The sequence below is a fragment of the Hemiscyllium ocellatum genome, chromosome 36 (assembly GCF_020745735.1).
Source record: "Hemiscyllium ocellatum isolate sHemOce1 chromosome 36, sHemOce1.pat.X.cur, whole genome shotgun sequence".
NCBI classification, from domain to species: domain Eukaryota; kingdom Metazoa; phylum Chordata; class Chondrichthyes; order Orectolobiformes; family Hemiscylliidae; genus Hemiscyllium; species Hemiscyllium ocellatum.
This window is the reverse complement of record NC_083436.1, coordinates 29,726,656-29,751,105: the sequence shown is the minus strand read 5'-3', so window position 1 is coordinate 29,751,105 and position 24,450 is coordinate 29,726,656. Positions and strand designations below refer to the sequence as shown.

Genomic DNA, 24,450 nt, shown 5'->3' with positions numbered 1-24,450 from the left:
CAGAAGTATGCCATGAAAACAGAAAATGTAAAAAACAACTAGGCAGGTCAGGCTGTGGAGAGAGAAACATAATTAAACTTTCAAGAGTTCAGATCTGCAACAGTTTGATATCAGTCAGGTATTAGACTGATAAACTAGATATATTAACATTCTGAATGTGAAACAGGTCTTACATTAGGTCAAAATTTGCTCTGAATTTAAATAATTTTACCAATAGCCAGATATAAATCAGAGTTAGCTATACAAATTTGTTACTTTGCTGTCTGGTATTTGCCATGCACAAGTCTCACATCAGAATATATTCAATCCCACTTTATCCAGCCTGAAGGCTTCCTGCCTCTATTCCTGATGAAGGGCTTTTGTCCGAAACGTCGATTTTCCTGCTCCTCGGATGCTGCCTGACCTACTGTGCTTTTCCAGCACCACTCTGATCTAAATTCTGGTTTCCAGCATCTGCAGTCCTCACTTTTGCCTCACTTTATCAAGTAATAGTCAGGTACTAACGTGAGCTTTACTAAGATCAAGAAAGTTTGTCTGAGTTGGCATGTATGGGAGTTTGAATTTGTGTGTTGAATTTAGATTCTGTCAGACTGTGCGAATGGGAGTTTAATGGAAGTTGCGCTTAATGTGTATAAATTGGACTTAGTTTAACGAGGACTGAGTTTAATGCAGCCTGGGTGAATGGGGTTCAGGTTGAAGGATGGCAGTGGGAGTTTTATGTTGTGAACTGGAGATTGGACTGTGTTGGATGAGTTTGGTTCGTCTCAATGGGATTTCAGTTTCTGTCAATGGGAGAGTTTGGGTGGAGCCTGGTTTTCTGTATAAGGGGCCCGGGTTCTTCCCGGTTTGAGTTCTTTGCGAAGATGTCAGTTAGGATGAGCTTGCAGTTACTGGTTGGGCTGCTCCTGGCGGTGGGGCTGGGGGCGGAGGGGAAGACGGTCAGGACTGAGTGCCCTCCCTGTGTCCTGTCCAAGTGCCCGGCTCTGCTCCCCGGAGGCTGTCCATTCGGGGAGCTGAGTGACTCGTGCGGCTGCTGCACCGTGTGCGCGGCCGGCCAGGGAGCGCCTTGTGGGGGCCGCGAGTCCAGGTACGGCCGCTGTGCCCCGGGCTTTGAGTGCGTCCGCTCGGGGAACAAGCGCAGGGGCCGGGGGCGCTGCCGCTGTAAGGCTGCCGAGCAGGTCTGCGGCAGCGACGGGGTCACCTACAGCGATGGCTGTGAACTGAGAGCTGCAGCGAAACGGGCGGAGAGGGACGGAGGGCAACCCATCACCAGGATTGGGAAAGGCGCCTGTGAGAAAGGTGAGCAAACTCCTGCAGGGATCCCTCCGTCAGAGAGAGGGAGAGACTGAGTGTGGGGAGGGAGAATAACGTGGGCAAGGGAGTGAGAGGTAACATGATAGAGAGAACGCAAGGGAATAAAGTGGGAAAGGGACTGAGAAAGTGGGGAAAAGAGTGAGAGAAAGTGATGGAAAGAGAGATAAAGTGGGAAAAGGATTGAGAAAGTGGGGAAAAGAGTGAGAGAAGGTGATGGAAAGAGAGATAAAGTGGGAAAAAGAGTGAGAAAGTGGGGAAAAGAGAGAGAGAAGGTGATGGAAAGAGAGATGATGTGGGAAAGGGATTGAGAAAGTGGGAAAAAGAGTGAGAGAAAGTGATGGAAAGAGAGATAAAGTGGGAAAAGGATTGAGAAAGTGGGAAAAAGAGTGAGAGAAAGTGATGGAAAGAGAGATAAAGTGGGAAAAGGATTGAGAAAGTGGGAAAAAGAGTGAGAGAAAGTGATGGAAAGAGAGAATAAAGTGGGGAAAGGATTGAGAAAGTGGAGGAAAAGGATAATAATGTGGGAAAAGGAGTAAGAGAGAAAGTGGTGGAGGGAGACTACAGTGAGAACGGGGTGACGGAAAGGAGAGAGTTAGAGGAAAATGGGAGGAGTGAGCGGAGAGAGAGAATTAAGTGGGGAAGCGAGAGAAAGTGGCGGAGACCAAAGGTAGCGAGAGGAAGAGGGAGGAGAGAGAGGAGTGAGGAGAGAATAAAGCAGGAAAAGGGGTGCAGGTGGGAAATTATGGAGAGCCGAGAAAGTGGACAATTGTGTGAAACAAATAAAACGGAGGTTACTGGAGAGACTCAGCAGATCTGAAGGGTCAAAGAAGGGTCACTGGACCTGAAAGTTAACTCTGCTTTCTCTCCACAGATGCTGCCTGACCTGCTGAGTTTCTCCAGTAATTGCTGTTTGTCTTTCAGACCTCCAGCATCCGCCGTTCTTTGTTTTGTTACAGACTTGCTTGTACAGAAAGCCCACACTAAGGCCAAATATGTCAGCTCGTGAGTGAGCTTTCAGGGAAGTTTTAAAGAGTAAACTTAAACTTTTGTTTTGTAGGGTTAGGAGTAGCACTCCTACTGCTCCCGCCTCATGCAGCCTCCCCCCAGCTCTGGGATCGGTTCGAGCCTCCCTCCTGGCACTCCCGTCCCTGCCTGATACACTGCGCTTTACTACCCTCCAATCCCCAACAGGGCGGTAACGTGGGGTTTCTGAATTCACCCATGGAGTTGAAAGGAGGTCCAAGCTGGGAACTGATTCAGGGCAAGTGTTGGGCGTGGGCACAGTCCCCCGCACTGCACTCGCACTGATTTCCGAGGTCTAAGTGAGAGGGAGTTAATGTTGCTCCAGCTCTCCAAATGCCCTCTTTTCTCGCATTTTCTACTCGAGAATTCCGCTCTGAACGTAGTCAGTGATCCATATGCAAGCTGCCTGGCTTTCAGAACAGCTTTTTGCTCGTTTTCACTCGAATTGATTTGCATATTACTGAAATAACCCACAAAACTGCCTAATCAGGTAGCACTTTAAAAACCGTTTTTTTAATTAACATCCTTGATATATTTAAGAGCTGTCAGGTGCTGGAGGTGTTTTCAACCATTTTCAATAATATCACCAAACTTTGTCCACAGGTAGTATGTTTCAATAGCTATCCCGACTGTAAGGAACTGAAATAATTAAAAACAGAACCATCTGGTGTCCGGCTGTCAGTTACTTCGTAACTGGGTCGTAAAGATTTTAACAACTTTTTAAATATGCCTTCTTGCCTCTTAAGCGGGCATATTTAGGAGGAATTATTGAAGTGGGAAAAGGATAAAGTAATAGACGAGATGACAGAGAAAACGTGCTGGTCGGGCATGACATCAAGTAGGAGAGGGTTAGAGGAAAGGGATAGAGAAGGTGGGAGGAGTGAGAGGAGAGGGCAGAGACAGAGAATTAAGTGGGAAAACGAGATAGAGCGGAGAGAGAGAAGACAGAGAAAAGGGAGAGAAAGTGGGGGGGGGGGGGGAAGATGATAGTATCAGTTTGGAGTGAATTTGGGAAGTGAACACTTGCTTCGATTTGAATAGGATCCTAGTTAGTTGCACAAAAGACGCGCGCTTAGCCCAACTCTATCAGTTCGTGAGCTCTAAGCAACAGCCTTTACGGGGAGTTTTATTTTATTCAAAAGAGAATTAAAGAGAGCGGTGGTTACTTGGGTTTGTGGGTGTGGCCAGTCTGTGAGCTGCCTGTCTCCAATGCGATACTGTACTTTTATCCATCAATGCTAAAGGTCGGGGGCGGGGCTGGGTGGAGATGGTAGGGGTTGGTGGAACTCGATTTGCTCTGGACAGGATTTTTTTCTGAACGAGTTTGATGCTCCCCGATCTTTTGCCAGTTTCAGGTGAACTGAAATGAAACTACTTGCAATCTCATGCTCTCAGGATCATATCGCCTCTTTCTTTAACTCCACTTATAACATTTTCGCGTTCTGGTATCAGTCCAACACTTCTTTTTACACAATCCTACCCTCCCTATCAAGTCTAGAATTTTCTTCCTGTGTCTACCATACTGATTTAAATCGCTTTTGGGAGCGAGTATATTTCAACCAGATATTTACGAAAAGTTAGAGAAAGATGTCTTTTTTATATAACTAAAAGCAAAGACAGTGACGTTTGTTTTCATGCGATACCATTAATAAGGTATGGCAAATTCTGAAGTGAATGCAGAAAGGCATGGGCAAGTTAGTGGAGTGGGCAGATAGGTTAAAATCAACTAGGCGGAAGTGAGGACTGCAGATGCTGGAGATTAGAGTCAAGATCAGAGTGGTGCTGGAAAAGCACAGCAGGTCAGGCAGCATCCGAGGAGCAGGAGAATCAACAAAAGCCCTTCATCAGGAATCAGGTGCTGTGCTTTTCCAGCACCACTCTCATCTTGTGCACAGAGGTGGCGGAGAGAGTTTAATGAGATCTGATGTAGTGGATTTAAAGAAGAACAACAATTAATTGTACACTCTAAACAAGATGACTGACAGAGTGGAGGAACAGAGAGATTTATCAGTACAAATACAGGGATCTTTAAAGATGAGATTGTATGTTGAAAAGGGAAGCGGATAGTCAAACAATGCTAAGTTTTAAATTCAACAGTATAAAATAAAAGCAAAACAATACACATGTCGTTGGTTGGTGAGGCCACAATTGAAGTTCATTGCACCTGGTTAAAGGAAAGCGAGTCAAGCTTCGGAAAAAGTAAACCTGTATCAAAACTATTTCACTGGAATCAAAGTTATAAAGGAAACCTTTGACACATTGTTTTGACGTAGCACAGAAAACTGAGAACGTAGTCTCGGTTGTAGTTCAGTTTGTTGCACTCCGCTCTGTATCAGAAGGTGGTAGGTTAGATCCTTAGAGCAGAGGATACTGAGGGAGGACATGATTGAGATGTATAGAGTTATGAGAGTATGGACAGGGTAGACAGGAAGAAACTTCTCCCCTAATTGGGGGGATTAATAACCAGGAGGCAGGAGGTTTAGCGGGAATGTGAAGGTAAAAAAAATCCATTCAGAGGTTGGACATCTGGAACACACTGTCTGTAAGGGCTGAAAGATGTAGAAACACCCATAACATTTAAGGAGCATTTCAATGTGCATTTGCAATGCCAAGGCACGAGGCTATGGGTTAAGTTCTGGAAAATGGGATTAGAATTAGGTAGTTGTTTTTAGCAGACACTGATTCAATGGGCTTAAAGGCCTGTTACTGACGTATAGACCTTTCGGACTGTAAATCCTTAATTCTTCATTGTATAATCCAGCCTGAGATTTCAACACAGTACTGAGTTGTTAGTGCCATCATATGGTTGATAAGTTGATTAAGACCAGCCCCTAATGTGGCTGCATGCAATGAATTAGTTCAGAAGTAGATTTTGCACGTACAACTCCGAACTTGCACTAACTGAATCATGTCAAGTCGGTGCACAGTGCTTTGCCACAATTAGTATGTTTGAGCTGTAATTCAATTGGATATAATAATCAGCTTTTGGATGACACAGTTTGGAATGAAAGATCCCATAGAACATTTTGAACATCTGTAAATTATCCCATCTGACATTACATCCTGAACAAAAAAAATCCTCTTTATTCCCTGTCTGCAAATTAGTATCCATGTAGGCAGCAACACATTAAAAGTAATCTGTTGGTTGTAAAGATTTTGGCAAATTTGATGATATTATGTGTAAATTCAAATTTGTTATTGAGGATGATTTGGAAATTAAAACATCCTTCAAATGGAAGGTAACTTGTGAAAGATTGTTTTAATAGATTGATAAACCATTAGGAAATTACTCAGTTTTATCACAAAAAAAGTCAATGGGAATGTTAGAAAAGATGTTTCACTCACAGCCTTAATCAAACAGGGAATGCTTTTCCACAAATGGCGACTGAGCTGGAGACCTGTCCAAAAGGAACCAGATGCATATTTCAAAAGGAAGAATGTAAGAAGGTAGATGGAAACTGTAAGGGAGACAAATGAATAAAGCTATTTGAAAATCTGCGCTTGCACAGAAAGATTGGCCAAAGAGCTTATTTCTGTGCTGTGCATTAAGTTATTATATCCAGTGGAATTGTAATTATCATAAAGCAGTATGGTGGCTCAGTGGTTAGTGCCAGGGACCTGGGTTTGATCCCACCTTCGGACAACTGTCTATGAAGTTTGCACATTCTCCCCATGTCTGTGTGGGTTTCCTCTTGGTGCTCTGGTTTCCTCCCACAGTCCAAAGATGTGCAGATTAGGTGGCTTGGCCATGCTGAATTACCCAGTGATGTGCAGGCAAGATGAATTAGCCATGGTTAATTTAGGTGGAAGGATCACTATGGACGAGATGCGTCGAATGGTCTGCTTTCATGCTGTAGGGTTTCTATGATTCATATTAATTGTGGTAAAGAACAGTGCACATATGTGACATGATTGAGTTGGTGCAAGTTCAGAACTGTATGTGGAATGTCTACTTTTTCAATGCAATTCACTGCAAGCAACCAAACTAGGGCTGGTCACATCAACCACATGATTCCTATCAACTGAAAATGATTTAGAAAGAAGTGACTTAAGAAATCGTGGAAGAGGAAGCATTTTCATATTCAATACTTAAACAAGTCATAACTTACTCTACTGGGACATTGCACCTAGTTTAGACTTTAATAAAGTTGAAGTTAAACTTTAATGAGTTTTCTGAATAAATTAGTAAAGTTGCTTCTGGCAGTCCCTTTTATTCACCATTTAATGAAATATTTCTACTGTTTCTTCAATTCTCTGCACAAAGGCAGGTCTTAATGACAGTGCCACAACCTCTACCATAGACAAGGCAAGGAGGCAAGTCCTGAAACCACTCAAGTCAGAATAGGGATTAAACCCTGTGGCACCATTTTGATCCACACTATCCAGCTATCCAGCCAACTGATGCAATCAGCACTCAAGTAATCAAATGCATGTGATAGACTGGAACTATGGACAGTGATAATGGAGATTCCACTTTCTTCCCAACACATGGCTAACCAAGAATCTCTCCTACCCTTATTGCCTGTTACTGGTAAGGATATGCACATTGGTACTCACCCTGTTTGGTGAGAGGACTTCAACCCTGAGTCAGGAACACTATTCACTATGCAGGAATACTTTCTTCATCTCCAATTATTCATCTGTGCTGTATTTCCCTCCTCTGTAATTAAAATGATATCAAAGTCATTTTATGTGATTCCCAAACATGATTTCTCTGGAGCAAGGGTTATCATGGCTGGAAGTGATGGTTCTCAGGTTAGAACTATCATAGAACATAGAACATAGAGCGTTACAGTGCAGTACAGACCCTTTAGACCTCGATGTTGTGCCAACCTATGAAATTAATTTGATGCCCATCTAACCTACACCATTCTATATTATCCATATGTATGTCCAATGCCCATTTAAATGCCCTTAACGTCGATGAGTCTTCTACTGTTGCAGACAGGTTATTCCACGTCCCTACTACTCTCTGTGTAAAGAAACTACCCCGATATTTGTCCTAAATCTATCACACCTCAATTTAAGGCTATGTCACCTCATGTTAGCCTTCACCATCCGATGAAAAAAGCTCTCACTGTCCATCCTATGTAACCCTCTGAATATCTTATACGTCTCGATTAAGTCACCTCTCAATCTTCTTTTCTCCAACAAAAACAGCCTCAGTTCCCTTAACCTTTCCTCATAAGACCTTCCTAACATACTAGTAAATCTCCTCTGAATCCTTTCCAAAGCTTCCACATTCTTCCGATAATGCGGTACCAGAACAGCACGCAATACTCCAGGTGCAGCCTGACTAGTGTCTTGTACAGCTGAACCATGACATCGTGGCTCTGAAATTCAATCTCCCTACCAATAAATGCCAACACACCACATGCCTTCTTAACAGCCCTATCAACCTGAGTGGCAACTTCCAGGGATTTATATACCTGAACACCGAGATCTGTCTGTTCATCTACACTGCCAAGAATTTTAACATTAGCCCAGCACTCTGCATTCCTGTTACTTCTTCCGAAGTGAACTACCTCACTCTTTTCTGCATTAAACTCCATTTGCCACTTCTCAGCCCAGTTCTGCATTTTGTCTATGTCCCTCTGTAACCTAAAATATCTTTCAGCACTATCCACAACTCTGCCTAACTTAGTATCATCCATAAATTTACTCACCCATTCTTCCATGCCCACATCCAGATCATTTGGAAAAATGACAATCAACAGTGGCCCCAAACAGATCCTTGCCACACACCACTGGTAACTGAGGTCCAGGATGAACATTTCCCATCAACCACCACCCTCTATCTTCTTTCAGCTAGCCAATTTCTGATCCAAACTGCTAAATCACCTTCAATCCCAAAAGTCAGTATTTTGTGCAATAGCCTACAGTGTGGAACCTTAACAAACACCTTGCTGAATTCCATGTACACCACATCAACCACTTTACCTTCATTCATCTGCTTTGTCACATTCTCAAAGAACTCAATACGGTTGGTGAGGCATGACCTGCCCTTAACAAAACTCTGTTGACTATCCCTAATCAACTTATTCCTTTCTAGGTGATTATAAATCCTACCTCTTACAACATTTTCCAACACCTTACCCACACCAAAGTAAGGCTCACTGGCCTATAATTACCAGAGTTGTCCCGACTCCCCTTCTTAAACAAGGGAACAACATTTAGTATTCTCCAGTCTTCTGGCACTACTCCTGTTGACGATGATGACATAAAGATCAAAGCCAAAGGCTCTGCAATCTCCTTCCTGGCTTCCCAGAGAATCTGAGGATAAAGCCCATCTGGCCCAGGGGTCTTACTTATTTTCAGATCTTCCAAAATTGCTAAATCCTCCTTTGCATCAACCACAATCCCATCTAATCTAGTAGCCTGTATCTCAGTATTCTCACTGACATTGTCCTTTTCCAACGTGAACACTGATGAAAAGTATTCATTAAGCACTTCCCCATGTCCTCAGATTCCACACACTACTTGAGGGTTTGATGAAGAAAAAGAAAGAATCATATGTCAGGTATAGACAGGATAGATCGAGTGAATTCTTAGAAGAGTATAAAGGCAGTAGGAGTAAGAGGGAAATCAGGAGGGCAAAATAGGGACATGAGATAGCTTTAGCAAACAGAATTAAGGAGAATCCAAAGGATTTTTACAAATACATCAAGGACAAAAGGGTAACTAGGGAGAGAATAGGGTCCCTCAAAGTTCAGCAAGGCGGCCAGGGAGATGGGGGAGATAGTAAGCAAGTATTTTGCATCAGTATTTACTGTGGAAAAGGACATGGAAGACATAGAATGTAGGTAAATAGATGGTGACATCTTGCAAAACGTCCATATTACAGAGGAGGAAGTGATGTATGTCTTGAAACGGCTAAAGGTGGATAAATCCCCAGGACCTGATCAGGTGTACCCGAGAACTCTGTGGGAAGCTAGAGAAGTGATTACTGGGCCTCTTGCTGATATGTTTATACCATCGATAGTCACAGGTGAGGTGCCAGAAGACTGGAGGTTGGCTAATGTGGTACCACTTTTTAAGAAGGCTGGTAAAGACAAGCCAGGGAACTATAGACTGGTGAGCCTGACGTCAGTGGTGGGCAAGTTGTTGGAGGGAATCCTGAGGGACAGGATATACATGTATTTGGAAAGGCAAGGACTGATTAGGATAGTCAAAATACTTAGTGCATGGGAAATCATGTCTCACAAATTTGATTGAGTTTTTTGAAGAAGTAACAGAGAGGATTGATGAGGGCAGAGTGGCAGATGTGATCTATATGGACTTCAGTAAGGCATTCGACAAGGTTCCCCACGGGAGACTGATGAGCAAGGTTAGATCACACTGAATACAGGGATTTGGATACAGAACTGACTCAAAGGTAGAAGACAGAGGGTGGTGGTGGTGGGTTGTTTTCAGAGGCCTGTGACCAGTGGAGTGCCACAAGGATCGGTGCTGGATCCTCTACTTTTCATTATTTATATAAATGATGTGAGCATAGGAGGTATAGTTACTAACTTAGCAGCTGACACCAAAATTGGGGAAAGTGATGGAGGTTAGTACAATTGCAACATTTAAAAGGCATTTGGATGGGTTTATGCATAGGAAGGGTTTGGAGGGATATGGGTCGGGTGCTGGCAGGTGGGACTAGGTTGGGTTGGGATATCTGGTTCGCATGGATGGGTTGGACCACAGGGTCTGTTTCTATGTGTACATCTCTATGACTCGATGACTAAGTCCCTATGTCCTCAGATTCCACAAACAACTTCCCACTACTCTCTTTAATTGGCCCTAATCTTACTTGAGTCATTCTGTTATTTATGACATACCTGTAGAAGGCCTTAGAGTTTTCCTTGATCCTATCCACCAACAACTTCTCATGAGCCCTCCTGGCTCTTCTTAGCCCTCTCTTTAGATCTTTTCTGGCTAACGTATAATTCTCAAGCTCCCTAACTGAGTCTTCACACCTAAATCATAACTCCCTCTCTCGACAACTACCTCCCTGCCTAATAGGTATATACTTATCAAGGACCTGCAGTAGCTGTTCCTTGAATAAGCTTCACATTTCAAGTATGCCCATCACCTACAGTTTCCTTCCCCATCCTATGCATCCTAAATCTTGCCTAATCACATCATAGTTGCCTTTCCCCCAGTTATACCTCTTTCCCTGCAGCATATACCTATCCCTGCCCATTGCTATTGTAAACATAACTGAATTGTGGTCACTATCATCAAAGTGCTTACCAACTCCAAATCTAACACCTTGCCAGGTACCAAATCCAATATGGCATCTCCCCTTGATGGTCTGTCGACATACTGTATCAAAAAGCCCTCTTGCACACAATTGAAGAAAAATTGACCCATCTAGACTACTTAAACTATAGTATTCCCAGTCAATATTGGGCAAGTTAATGTCCCCCATAACAACTACCCTGTTACTCTTGTTCCTATTGAAAATAGTCTTTGCTATCCTTTCCTCTACATCCCTAGAACAATTCAGAGACCAGTAGAAAACTCCCAATAAGGTGACCTCTCCTTTCCTGTTCCTAACCTCAGTGCAAACTACCTCAGTGGATGAGTCCTCAAACGTTACCTCAGCTGCTATAATACTATCCTTGATTAACAATCCTTCCCTACCCTCCCACCCCCCCACTTTTACATCTTCTCTGTTCTCACTGAAACATCTAAATCCCAGAATCTGCAACAACTTTTCCGCCCCTCTTTTTGCTATGTCTCTGAAATGGCCACAATATCGAAATGACAAGTAACAACCCATGCTGCAAGTTCACCCACCTTATTCTGGATGCCCTTGGCATTGACGTACACATATTTCAAATCAACATCCTGATTGCTGGTGTTCTCTCGGGACCTTGTAAACTTATCCCTGACCTCACCACCCTCAACTTCCTTTACACTGGAACTACACTTCAGGTACCCATCTCCCTGCTGCATTAGTATCCTCAGCCCTAACCTACAATCTGCCAGCTTAATAGCAGGCAGTGGTTAGCAGAGTTTTGATTCCAGCCTCGGTCGACTGTATGATTGGAGTTTGCACATTCTCCCCGTGTCTGGGTGAGTTTGCTTCAGGTTACTCCCACAATCCAAAGATGTGAAGATTAGGTAAATTGGTCATGCTAAATTGCCTGTAGTGGTCCAGGGATGTGTAAGCTAGGTGGATTAGTCAGGGGTAAACATAGGGTAGGGGATTGGATCTGGGTGGGTTACTCTTCAGAGGGTCGGTGTGGACTTGTTGGGCTGAAGGGCCTGTTCCACACTGTAGGGATTCTATGATACTCACTTTACATTTAAAGTAACTGTTTGAGCCTTTATCTGCTTCTCAAACATGTAAACAGAGGAAATAATATAGTCTCATTTACAAGGGACAATTCACAAATATGTTGCAGTCAGTGAGTCACCATGTAAGTGTATTCTCTGTTCTAAAGTGGAGACACTGCAGCCACTTTGCACACAAGCAGCAATGAGGTAATGACCAAAAAAAATCTGTTTGTGATGTTTACTGAAAGGCGAACGTGGGACAGGACCTGCCAAACTCCTGTACTATTTCTCAAAAGTACTCTGGAATATGTTTTATCCACCTCAGGGGGCAGGCAGGGTCTCCACTTAATCCTTCATGTGAAAAACAACCCCTGAGACAGTGTAAAATCCCTTCAGTGTAAAATGCTAAAGTATCAGCCCCAGTCTCTAGGGCAAGGTTTAAACTCACAATCTTCTCAGAAACAAGTGGGTTAGCATTGAGCCAAGGCTGACAGTTGAATCAGTTGCACTCTCGTCACCCAGGTAGCTGCATCTATCCACAACCTGGAGCATGTGATCACCCACAGTGATGTTAGGTGGAATGTAATCCTTGCCTGGAGCTGGGTAGAACAGAAGAAAGATCTTATTTATTCTGAGAGTTGTGCCAGATTGCATGCAATCTGTTGCAAAGTGATTTGTGATTGTTGCTCATCATCTTGAGGGTGGCTCATGATAGCACAGTCATAATAGGTAGGAATTAATGATTAAATTCTTCTTGGTTTTAACTTGTGGTGTTTAAGAATTGTAAGTCTCACGTAAACCTGATGCTGTTATCATAGTCAGTATAAGGGAAATCTACAGTTTTTTCCCAGCTTTCCCACTGTGCTGATGAAGAGTTCAACTAATGATTCCAGGGAAATGTTCCTGGCTTTCTATGGCAGTAATGACTTGTAGAAGGCTGACCAAACAAGCCTAGCAGTGTGGGAGTAGTTGCAAGAGCATTGGGGTCACTACATATCCTGGGACCAAGCATGACAGTCTAACTAGCAACAGATGGGGCCTGAATTGCAGCCAAGATTCCAGAAGATTTGGGGAATTTGTGAATTTTTCAATTCCAGAGTGCATCACAAACAGAGCAAATACCCATCACTGACATTTTAAAATGAGTAACCTGCCCGTGACCTCACCAATTTTAGTTGGGTCAGCACCGGAGGTCATTGTTGGGTGGATTCCCAATATTTACATTAGGGACTTTTGGGCTCAATGCTCTTTCATAAAATGTACTGCAGCAGTTAATGAAAGACTTTTTTTGTTAGCTGTGAACTCATGTCTGCTCTTGTTTGTAATAAGCTTAAGATTCCAAACTCAGGCACATTGTATTATGTTCTTTGAGAAACTTAAGTTAGCCTCTGTTGTGGATCTGTATTTGTGTCCAGTTAGGCAGAATAAAAAACACTTTCTTCTCTCAATTATCTTCCTGAAACGTAGCAACTATGCTTTGCATCATGAGCAAGTCTGTCATAAAGACGGAAAATAATGTAGATACTGAAAATCTCAAACAAAAATAGAAAATGCTGGGAGCACTCAGCAAGCATGGAGAGAAATGTTAGTGCTTTGGGGATGACTTCCCCTCAGTTTTATTTGGAACAGAAGGAGACCATTCAGCCCTTCAAGTCTGTCCTACTGTTTAATAAGATCATGACTGACATAATTCAACATTCTCAACTTCTCCCCATATCCCTCAACAGTTTTGCTGAACAAATATCTAGAAATCACAGATTTAAAAGTAATAATTGATCTAGCCCTCTGTGGAAGAGAGTTCCAAGCTTATCTCAAATATTGAGAAATGTTTCCTAATTTCACTCCTGAAATCTATGGCTCTTCAAGGTCATGTCTTCGAATTCTAGATTCTTCTCTCAATGAAAACATTCCTCTCTATTTATCTTATCTGCTTCCATTGGTACATTTAAAAACTTCAATCAAGTTATTTTCTATCCTTTAATATTCCAGGAGATACAAAGTTTGTTTGTGAAACCTCTGTTCATGGTTTAACTCTTGGTGTCCTGTTACAATTCTGTTAAATTTGTGCTATTTTCTGTTCAAAACCAATATTTTATATCCATCCAAAGATTGGGTTTCCCAGTAATGACTCAGTGTGGTCTAACTCAACTCATTCTTTCTATATGATTTGGGCATAGAGAACAGAATGACTACACAAAGGTAATGGAACAATGGAGAAGACATTGGTTAATAGCATAGATAAGGTAGGAGGTGCTAGTTATTGGGAAAGATGTAATTCATTATTATAGGAAATGAAGAAATAATATGTATATTGAATATGTACAGATGGAAGGATCCAAATGGCTGAAGTATCTATTTCCCTGAAAGTATAATTGCTGGCAGAAAAAAAGCCATTAAAAACATTTACTTTATGTTATAAATGGGACATTAAAATGAGAATAAACAAAATAGGTTATGCAAGGTAACATTTCAATCTCAATTAAGATACTGTACCACTACAGTAGAACATCCATTAATGCTATAGAGAACACTGATCAAAGATTCAACAAGATGACACTGGTGTTTGATGATGGCAAAATATGTAGAAAGTACAAGTAATATTACACTGGTGGCACTTAGGTTGGACAAACTAGGCTTCTATCCAATGGGGTTTAGAAGGGAAAGGTGACTTAATTGAAACATATAAGACTGTGAATGTTCTGAACATTGTGGCTTTCGAAAAGATGTTACCTCTTGTGGGAGATTCTATAACTAGATGGTCATTATTTTAAAAATAAAGAGGCTATCACTCAATTCAGAGAGGAAGAGGATTTATTCTCACAACGTTAAGAATGTTTGGAATTCTCTTTCTCGAAAGGCAGTGGAAGGAGAGTTTTAGAGTATTTCAAAGGTTGAAGTGGATAGATTTTTGAAAAGCATGGAGGTGAAAAGTTATCCGAGGGTATGTGGAAGTGTACAGTAATTGGATCAGCCATGACCTTGTGAAAGAATGGAGCAGGCTCAAAGGATGAAATGGCCTACTCCTGCTCCTAACGTCTATGTTTGCATGCTCTCCACTGCTTTGAGATATCTGCTATGTCACCCATGTCTCTGAGGCATTGAGTAGTGCAGGGCCACTGCTGCCCAATAAATTGTAACGTTAGTCTTGGGTTTGAGATCCTAGTGGTCAAATCCATTTATCCACAATTGGCCAAATACTGAACTGGAACATTGGAGGATGAGTTTTTGTCATCTGTGTTTGCCTTTATTGCTAGGAGGCTCCCAGGATATGGAACATGAACAACAGTTTCCAGCACCTCACCACTGACCTTTATCAATGAGGAAGATTTTATGTTGTGGGAGCTGGTTGGAAAATAAATTTAGTTTTTTGGGAATTTTCTGAAAGGCCCAATACCCCAAATGCTTCAAAGCTGGGACTGTCACTAAATGCTCCATCTCTAGACTCCCTTAAGCCTGCCCATCACCTACAAGGCATGTGTTAGGAATGAGATGGAAAACTCTTCTTTTACCTTGATAAGTACAGCTGCAACAACACTCCAGAAGCTCAGCACCATCCAGGATGAACAGTTCTGCTTGTTGTGAAGCCCATGCAGAGGCTTAAGCCTTTGATCTCTCTCTCGCCATTGCTGTAATTAACAATTAACAAGGCTTTGCTGGTACCTCTACAATCTGTGACTTCCACCCCTTCAAACAACAAGGGCAGCTGGACCATGGGAAAACTGTGATCTTCAAGGCTCCCTCAAAGTCACAGACTGTCATATATTGGAAAATATCCCACCATTACACCTTCATCACTGGATCAAATCTTGGAAATCCTTCTCTAACAGCAGTTTAAAAGTACTTTTATCACAAAGACTGCAGTTTACCATCAACTTCTCATGGATAACTAGGGTTTGACAGCAAATGCTGACCTTCCCAATTATGTCTATATTCCAAAATATATTTTTAAAAACTGAAGGTTTTTACATTGTTGGTGAAACGTTATACAAACTATCAAATGTGACTAAAATGAACTAAAAGTTAAAAAACTTTCGACTTCATATTACTTTTGTTTTTAAAGTACCAAGAATGCCTAAGAAATCATGACAGATCAACATGGTAGTGTGCTCATTAGCACGGGATCAGAGTTATTTTGCATTGCATCAATCAAACCTTGTTTAATTCACTTTAGAAATATGCAGAAGCATGTCTAATCTTATTAATAGCTTGCATGCAATGACAAGTCTGGCTAGTTTTGATAAATGATTGCAGTCTATTAATCTTTTGCTGACCTATCAGCAGAAGTGGCTTTTAACCATTGGTTCTCGCATGCCTTTGTTAAGAATGGGATTAATAATGAACACAGCCAAGTGCACAGAATCTTGTCTGAAAGGGTTTGCTGACAGAACAATCTTTTCTATGGTGAATATTTCATTCCATTATAAATACAGGGGGTGGGGGGGCTAGTTATCTTTTCCTCTTTGCATAGTTTGTTGCATTCTTGACTCCATTCCCGGTTTGATGTCGTTGAATGGTAACCTTGAGGTTTGTAAAGAACTGTTTATGTTCCTGTTGCAACTTACTGGATAAGTCTGGAATAATAAGGCCTGTTTGTATGAAAATGTGTGTTGAGACTTTATATGTTGCTCCTAAAGCTTTTCACGGTTCGCATCTATAATAAAACAAAAAGCAAAGTCGCCATAGTCTTTATCAGATCATAGGTCTGCTGCTCTCTTATTTGAGACAGCCGACTGGTGGTGATTTAATCTGAGAGTCACCATGCTTCCAACAGGGGCATGAAATTGAGAAAGCAAGTCCTTCATGGTAACTTCAGCCATTGTGGGAATTGAACCCATGCTTTTGGTGTCACTCTGCATCAGAAGCAAACTGTCCAGCCAATATCTATATATAGCCCACAAAATTGCTTGGATATCCCTGGCTAGTTCAATGATATTGAGGGTTAGACCTTACTCCAGGGCCATTCTATAAGAATGTTTTCGAAATTTACATTATTTTAACTTGCCGTTTGTTGTGTTTTGTCATGGTAAGCTGGCCACTCTTACCTCAAAGCACTTCGGAAAAATCCAGAGCAGTGCAGTCCTCTAATGCCTGATCTATTCATTGGAGATTTTGAACAGGGTCTTCCCAAGCCCTGAACAATGTGGGCAATGGGAATAATTTGGGAAAATTGAGTGAAATGTCCTGTAAGTTTTTTCTTGATATTGAGACCAAGAAGTGGCATTCTGTAACCCAGTCCTGGACATCAAAATGAGATTATCCCTCGTGAGTGGTGAGATGCTTATTATCACCCCCATTATTATTTCATCTTGCCTGATTGGTATTCTCCCTGAGATAGACTCTAAGTATCCTTGATGTGAATGTCAGAGCGGGTAACTGGTGACTCCAGGTCCCCACCTTCTACACTAGTCATCAGTGCTGCAGGGCACACTCCATATCCATGGTAATGGAATTTGACACGTATCAGCCTGCCAGCATCAGCCTGGCACATCTCCCATCAACTGCACCTTCGTGCTGCACTTTACAATGATGCAGCAAGGACATTTTAAATGCAGGGATAGGCACTCAACTCATGGATTGGACAAGGCCTGGAATTCCCTCTCTAAAGGCATTGTGGTCAACCCACAGCAGCTGGACTGCAGCAGTTCAAGAAGGCAGCTCACCACCACCTTCTCAAGGACAACTAAGGATGGGCAATAAATGCTGGCCAGCCAATGATGCCCACAGCCTTCTAAAAATGATTTTTTTTTAGAAAGGCTGCATCTCAAGGCAGCCCCCTTGCTCTCTTAGTGCTCTTGTGTCTACTTCAATGCTCACAGCATTCCTACCTTTCATTTCATGTCTTTTTGCACATTGCCTCTTCAGCCAGAACTAATAGACTCACAGTATATTGGTAATGATTTGTCTTTTTGTGCAGACATAAAGCTTATGACAGGCTTGACAGCTGTCATCAGTCCAGGAGGTGAACATGTTGCTATACAACATACATGTTGCACACCTACACCATGTGATAGCAGCATGTACCAAACACACTGCATCTGCTTCAATCATGGCTATGTCTCACAATCTAAGGTGAGTAGGCCTCAGTTAAGTCAAAGGAGACACACTCTCCCGCCAGGGGGTCTCAGTACAGTAAATCAAGAGCAGCTCCAATATTGGTTCAGGAGCTTGGGCACTATCAGCAGGCCCCTGGTGGAGTCTGAGTCAGGATTCTCTCCTCATAGTGAGTGAGAAGCCAGAAATCGGGCAGCGTCCCATTCATAAAACCCCATGAACCTTCTAGCAAGCCACAAAAATATAATGACCTCATAGAAAATAAAACAGAAATTGCTAGAAAAATTCAGCAGGTCTTGCTGCATTTCTGTAGAAAGAGAAATGGAGTTAACATTTTGGGTCTAGAGACTTCTTCGGAACTCTCCAAACTTGAAATGTTAACTCCGTTTCTCTCCACAGATGCTGCCAGACATGCTGAGTTTTTCAAGCAATTTCTCTAGCCAGTTCTCTAACCATGTCAGTACACTTACCCCCAATCCAATGCACTTAAATTTTGGATGCAAATTCTTCTTGGGATCTTATTGAATGCCTTCTTAAAGTCCAAGTAGATCATATCCACAAAATCCCCCTTATCAACTCCTATAATTTCATGCTTGAAAATTTCTCATAGATTTATCAAGCATCATACTGACTCTGTCCAAGCCTGTCACTATTTTCCAAGTGCTTTCCTATTAAATGTTTTATGTTGGACTCATGCATTCCCCTATTATTATGACTGATCTGAAGGTTGCTTATTCCTCTGCCCATGGATCCTGTGAAATCCATGGCTCCTCTTGTTGTCGCCTCTGTTCCACCAGTTGTGTTCCATCTTCCAGTGTTATCATGGTGCTTCAAGTAACAGAAAATTTTATATATTTGCAGTCCTACCCACTGCCCATCTCAGTCTCTACTTTCCTTGCACATTTGCTACTCCCTCAATCCAAATACAGTGAATGGTTTCCATTCTAGTGGCTTCTTGCACTGTCCTCCCTCTGATGTATTTGAAATGCTGCATCTCCACCCCTCCCCCCTTACTGCTAATGCCCCACGCCCCCATGTTAACTTTGGCATGACAGGTTAAATCTGTGCTCTAAATATTAAATGTCTTAACCTCGATGGTCAACACTGGATTTCCCCTGGATATAGTAATAGCAGTGAAATATGTGTTAGGTGAATTTCAAGCCTTTGACAGTTTTCAAATCTCATGAAATACATCTCAAAGTGAGTCATTATCATGTGTTTCTCCCTCTGTTCCTGGTCACATGGGAACTAACCTCTGCAGTTAGTCCTCACTTTGTACAGGTAATGTCAACATCAGCTGTCCATCAATTTGAGGCTAATGTCTATTCAGGGTCAAGAGTTTCTGCCATGGGTCTTCATGTGAGTGAGTAGGCCAATTCTTGACCCTCCAAAGTTTGGGCACATTGGGCAGGACATCTCACAGGGTTGTGGAATCCAAAATACAGGGTTTGCTTCTTTTCTTTCCCACATCTGTTGCTAACAGCAGAGAAACTAAGTTCGTGTCGTTTGCCTTCTGCAGCTCCAGTCATTGTGACACAGCCCAAGGAGATCTGGAATGTCAGTGGGTCACAAGTTTACCTTTCGTGTGAAGTTATTGGAGTACCTACACCTGTACTCACCTGGAACAAGGTTAGCAGATTTCAGTTACTTCTTTATATCAATTTGGTTTGAAGAGTTTAGACTTTTTTTTCTGTAACAGATTTTATGCAAGATTCTAAATGACCTTATGCATTTGTGGGTAATTTAAAACTTGGGCCACCAAACGTAACCACAGTGTTGAGTCAGTATTTGTGAGAGTTAATTAATACGTTTGCACTAATGTTATAATCCAAATCTGTATATATTAAGACTTAACATGTTGAAATAAAATAATATTTCCAATGAGATCTTTGCTTGATAATCTTTGTTGCTTTAGACCACAGATTTATCAGCAACTCCATCAATCCCCTGGTTTGGACTCTGATTTTACCTGTTAACTATGCCATATATCTGACTGTTGTATCTCTGCCAACTCTTTGCTTGAATGATCCAACCCAACCTCATGGACATATTTTCTCCCTATAGTCCAAAAGCTTCCTCTGTTTCAAATATTTATCCAGATTATACTCAAAAGATACAATGGTGTCTTCCTTAAGCACTCTCTATGGCCATACATGCCATGACCTAACAGTAAATATATCTTTCGTAATTCCTCACTCTCTTAATAATAAATTTATTTCGACAAGTCTATCACTGACGTTCCTAACAACAGGAAATAGTTTGTTTACCTTTCAAAGTTTTTTTTAAAAATAATTTTTTACTGAATATTCTCAATCTTTCTCTAGAAAGGTTTAAAAACAAGGGGAGGTTATTTAGCCTCTTGAGCTTGTTGCACTGTTCATATAGATCATAGGTGATTTGCATGTCAAGTCAATGTATTCACCTCTGCTTCACATTCTTTAATAACCTAAAAAAATTTTTAACTAGTACCAGCTTGAATTTATACTTAATCCAGCACCACTATCCTCTATGAAAATGTGCTTCTTGATTTAATTGCTGAATGACCTTGTTCTGTAAGATTCTGCTCTTTTGTCCCGAACATCTGAGGAAGTAGCTTCTATTTATATACTGAAGAAAATTATTTTTATCAGAACAATTTCTCATAGTTTCTTTATTAGCCCTGTCAAAACCATTAATTATTTTAAAGATATCTATTTGATAGCCCTTAACCTTCTCATTTAAAGGAATATAAAATTAAGTTTATGCAATCTGATGTTATAAGTAACTCGTAAAATTCTGTAACATGGTGAAACCTTGCTATAGTCTCTCCAAGTATCTGATGTTTGGTTCCCAAAACGGAATACAATTCTTTGGATTAGTTATGACCAAGACTCTGTTTTACAGAAGGATTGCTTTTGTATTCCAGGCCTCTTGGGGAAAAAAAACCCATAATGTTTTTAGGCTTTTCAATTAATTTCTGTCGCAGTAATCTGGATTTAGTAACCTGTACACAAAAACACCAAATTTCTTTAGACGTCCACAGCCCCTAGCTAGCTAAACCAGATTAAAAATATATTCCTGTTTTTCATATATTCCTGAATCAAAGTGGATGGTCTCACAGGGTTCCATGTTGAACTCTACCTTCTATTGCTTCACCCACTCAGCTTCATCTATGACTTAGCCTGACAAAGGAACGGTATTCCTCCTCAACCCAATTGTTACCTTTGATCGAGTTGACCATGAAAATCTGCTCCTACGGCTCTCCAACTTGGAGAAACATCACTCACCTTGTTTCATCCTTATCAGTCCAGTTGTAGCAAGAGAATAAGCTTCTTTTTCTATTCCTAGACTTTTACCGTCCATATCCCTGAAAGTTTTATTGTTAGCTACTTTCTATTTTTCACTTACACATTGTTTTTGGATGATGTTGCTGAGGGACAGTCACTTTCCACAAATATATTGACAGTATCCACCTATACCTCACTGCAACTGTGAAATATTGGACCCCAAGATGTACTTTCTCCACCTATCTGCACCATCACAGTCAGCACCTACTTCCACCTCAGTGACATTGCTCAACTTCTTGGTTGTTTCAGCTTATTTCTACTGAAGCCCTCACTCATGCCCTTGCTACTTATAAGCTTGAATATTCCAATGCTCTCTTTACCAACCGCTCATTGTTCTACCCTCTGCATGCTTGCGGTCATTTTAAAGTTCTGCTGCTCATGTCCTAATACACACTGTCCAACTCACCCATCTCCCCAGGCTCTGCTGACAAACTTGCGCTCCATGCTAAGCCACCCTTTAATTTAAAAAAAAATTCTCATGCTGGTTTTCAAATCCTTTTATGACCTTGTCCCTATTTCTGTGATCTTCTCCAACTCCACGATCTTCCTATATCTGACCACAGCTAGTTTGCCAACTTGAACTTCTCCAATTTTAAAATCTCTACTGCTGGTCGTGGTCTTACATTGGCTTAGGCCCTAAACTCTGGAATTCAACCTCCAAACACCACAGTCTTTCTCTCCTGCAAGAGAACGCACTAAAATCTACTTCTTCTACCAAGCTGTTGCTCATCTTGTTTGTGACTCAGTGACAAATCTGACATTCTGTTCTGTTGTTTGCATCTAAACTGCACGATAACATTATCATGCTCCCTTATAAAGTCTGCTCAGCTTATAAATAAAAAAAAGTCAATACTTTGAAGGGTCTATTGATGTTATCTTGCATTGAAGTGAAAACTGATTTGCTAAATATTTGCTTGTTTAAGTTTTCAAACCATTTTTAGTGAAGGCTTTTGGCTCTATTTGTGCTGTTTGAGAACTGTAGACAATGACATTCGATGAACAGACATCGACATGGTGTAACTTGTCTGGGGCTCATACAAGAAACACTTTGTTAAACATATGATGTGATCCTTCAGCAATTTGAAGTTGTATGGGGAACTAAATAAGGACATATTAATGTAGTTTTAAATAATAGGTCATGAAAACAGCAACTGGTGTGGAAAAGATGGAGCTGCTGCCTGGTGACCGTGACAACCTTGCTATCCAAACTCGTGGTGGGCCAGAGAAGCATGAGGTGACAGGATGGGTGTTGGTAAGTTTTTAAATCAATGTGTATGAATATTGAGAAATTCATGTCATCTCTACAAAAAGTAAAACTTTAACATCAATTACCCACAACTGAGCACTAAATTCACAATCTTGCTGTTTAGGGGATTTGACTTGTCGTGTGGTGATTGTGCATTAGATTCAAGTTCAACATATTTCCCAGTTTATAAAAGGGTCACAAAGCAGCAACTTGTAGTTAGATGTCTTATGGTGCCTTTCACTGATGTCAGGAAAAACAAACACTCATTCAAGGGAGAGATAAGGAAAAGTGAAAAGATGTTTGATTTAAAGACTCTGGCTCAGAAATTTGTCAATACCATCTCACCATCAATCAAAATGGACAATTAACCTCCTATCATGGAATGTGGCAAAAAACAAACATCATACTATACTGGGTCAGACTCCAGAGCAAGCATTCTGGGTATCCACCTAATACATGAAATAGGGCCTTTGCATAAGTCGTAGGCTCATCAAATTTAAGAGCACCTTCCTAAAATTAAGCAAACATAAACACAGCTAGTGCCAGAGCGCTTTAAAAACAGGAACTTATTTTAGTCACTTCTCTCAGCTCCACTAGACTTTAAGACCATTGCCACCCTTTGCTTTATCCCTACTCAATTACAAATTCTCTTCTTCCAAACCTTCCACAAGGGAAAGGAGCTGATATGAAATTGATTCATAAAACTGTCACTGTCTGGGCAGTCTGTTTGGGATGGAGAGCATTCTAATTTCTCTGAGTGTTCACAAGAAGCTGTCTATTTTGAACCTTAAGACAAAGTCAAAACAAATTTCCTTTGAGATGGAGGATAGAAAGGTGGGCAGAAATGTAGCGAGACTAGTTTAGGGAAATTCCGTAATGTCACGTCTAGTGTGCTGAAGACTGTCAATACAATAGTACGGTCTGCACAAGATTCAACAGGTGAAGGTATGGAGTGTTGTTGAATTTTGAGGCACAAGGACCAGAAACACAATACATGTAAATACTGCACATAAGTATGCTTGGAAGACACCAAATTATTTCCATTTATATTCAGATCTCTCCTCTCACTGAAGATGATGCTGGAGAATATGAGTGCCATGCAGCAAATACCAGAGGAGAAGCTGCGGCTGCTGGAAGCATACATGTCGTTGAGGAACTAAAGAGTGAGTGCAGTGTTCCATATAAATAATGCAAATGTGCTACCACAATGTATGTCTTGAGCTTCTTTTTTGCTGAAAGGACTGTAATGATTTTTTCTGTGTGCATATCTTTGTAGAAATTAATTTCACCATGGGATAATTGAATCAAATTAGAAATCAACAGATGGGAGACATAAATTGACTTCTTTTTACCTGAACACTTTCTGCATAAATGTATCTTCAGAAAAAAAGCTAGCAAATGGCATAGGATCAGTATCAAGTTACATGGGGCAGGTTCAGTTTGGCGAGTAAAAGGAGGCGATAGTGTCTGAACACCAAAATCGCCGTAATGTTCTGTGGAGTTTAGTGAGTGGAAATAATATAGGTGGTGAAGGGCATTACATAATAAACAGAAAAAATAACAATGGAGAAAATAAACCAGAAAATTATCTTTGTTCTCCAGAATCATGTAATAGTGGTTAGTTTAGACGGGAAAAAAATAAGAAAATGGTGGCTTTGTGGTAACATTACCAGTGTGTAATCCTGAAGCTCATGTCAACGTGAATCCTACCTTTCCTAAAAATATAACTTTCTTGAAAACAAAATCAGAAAGTTAGATTCCTGAAAACTCAAATATTTAGCAAAAGTATGGATTATTAAGAGTCTTAAGACTTGTATTTAAGATTACCATATATCTACAGTATAAAATTTGGGCATTCCTGTCTATTAACTTTGGTCTTTTATTTTATAGTGAAAAAGAAAGCATGAAAAAAAAATCAGTAAAAGGAACCAAAAGCCAACCACTGGCTCTGCATGGAGTTCATCTACTAACAGGGAATTCTAGGGATAAGTGCCAACTCTGTATATTGCTTTTTGTCCCCAATGCATGGTTAATTGACTTTCCAAGGGATCATTTCTTAAGCATTTGGTTACTTATGGGTAATTATGCTTGTTGATGTATCTTTCATTTCACTGTACTTGTAATGGGATTTTTTTTATATCGGGGAAAGGAATACAATACATTCTGTATTATCAGGCGATAAATTGTATATAAAAGTTAAAACAAAACTTTCTACAATGC

At 41.0% G+C, this 24,450-nt stretch overlaps 1 protein-coding gene across 1 annotated transcript; it reads left to right on the top strand.

Annotated features, from left to right (window-relative positions):
* The first annotated feature begins 841 nt into the window (after positions 1-841).
* Positions 842-24,447, top strand: igfbp7 (insulin-like growth factor binding protein 7). The gene is made up of 5 exons (XM_060851640.1): positions 842-1,299; positions 19,178-19,287; positions 22,120-22,236; positions 23,285-23,393; positions 24,121-24,447. Exons 1-5 carry the CDS (start codon positions 864-866, stop codon positions 24,135-24,137), a joined length of 789 nt encoding a protein of 262 aa, XP_060707623.1. The 5' UTR covers positions 842-863; the 3' UTR covers positions 24,138-24,447.
* Positions 24,448-24,450: the final 3 nt, after the last annotated feature.

Bases quoted from the DNA above. Each gene is read 5' to 3' on its own strand.
- igfbp7 (XM_060851640.1), top strand. From the start codon at position 864: ATGTCAGTTAGGATGAGCTTGCAGTTACTGGTTGGGCTGCTCCTGGCG. The intron at 1,300-19,177 runs GTGAGCAAACTC...TGCCTTCTGCAG, and splicing joins GAAAGGCGCCTGTGAGAAAG to CTCCAGTCATTGTGACACAG. The intron at 22,237-23,284 runs GTAAGTTTTTAA...ATTTATATTCAG, and splicing joins AGGTGACAGGATGGGTGTTG to ATCTCTCCTCTCACTGAAGA.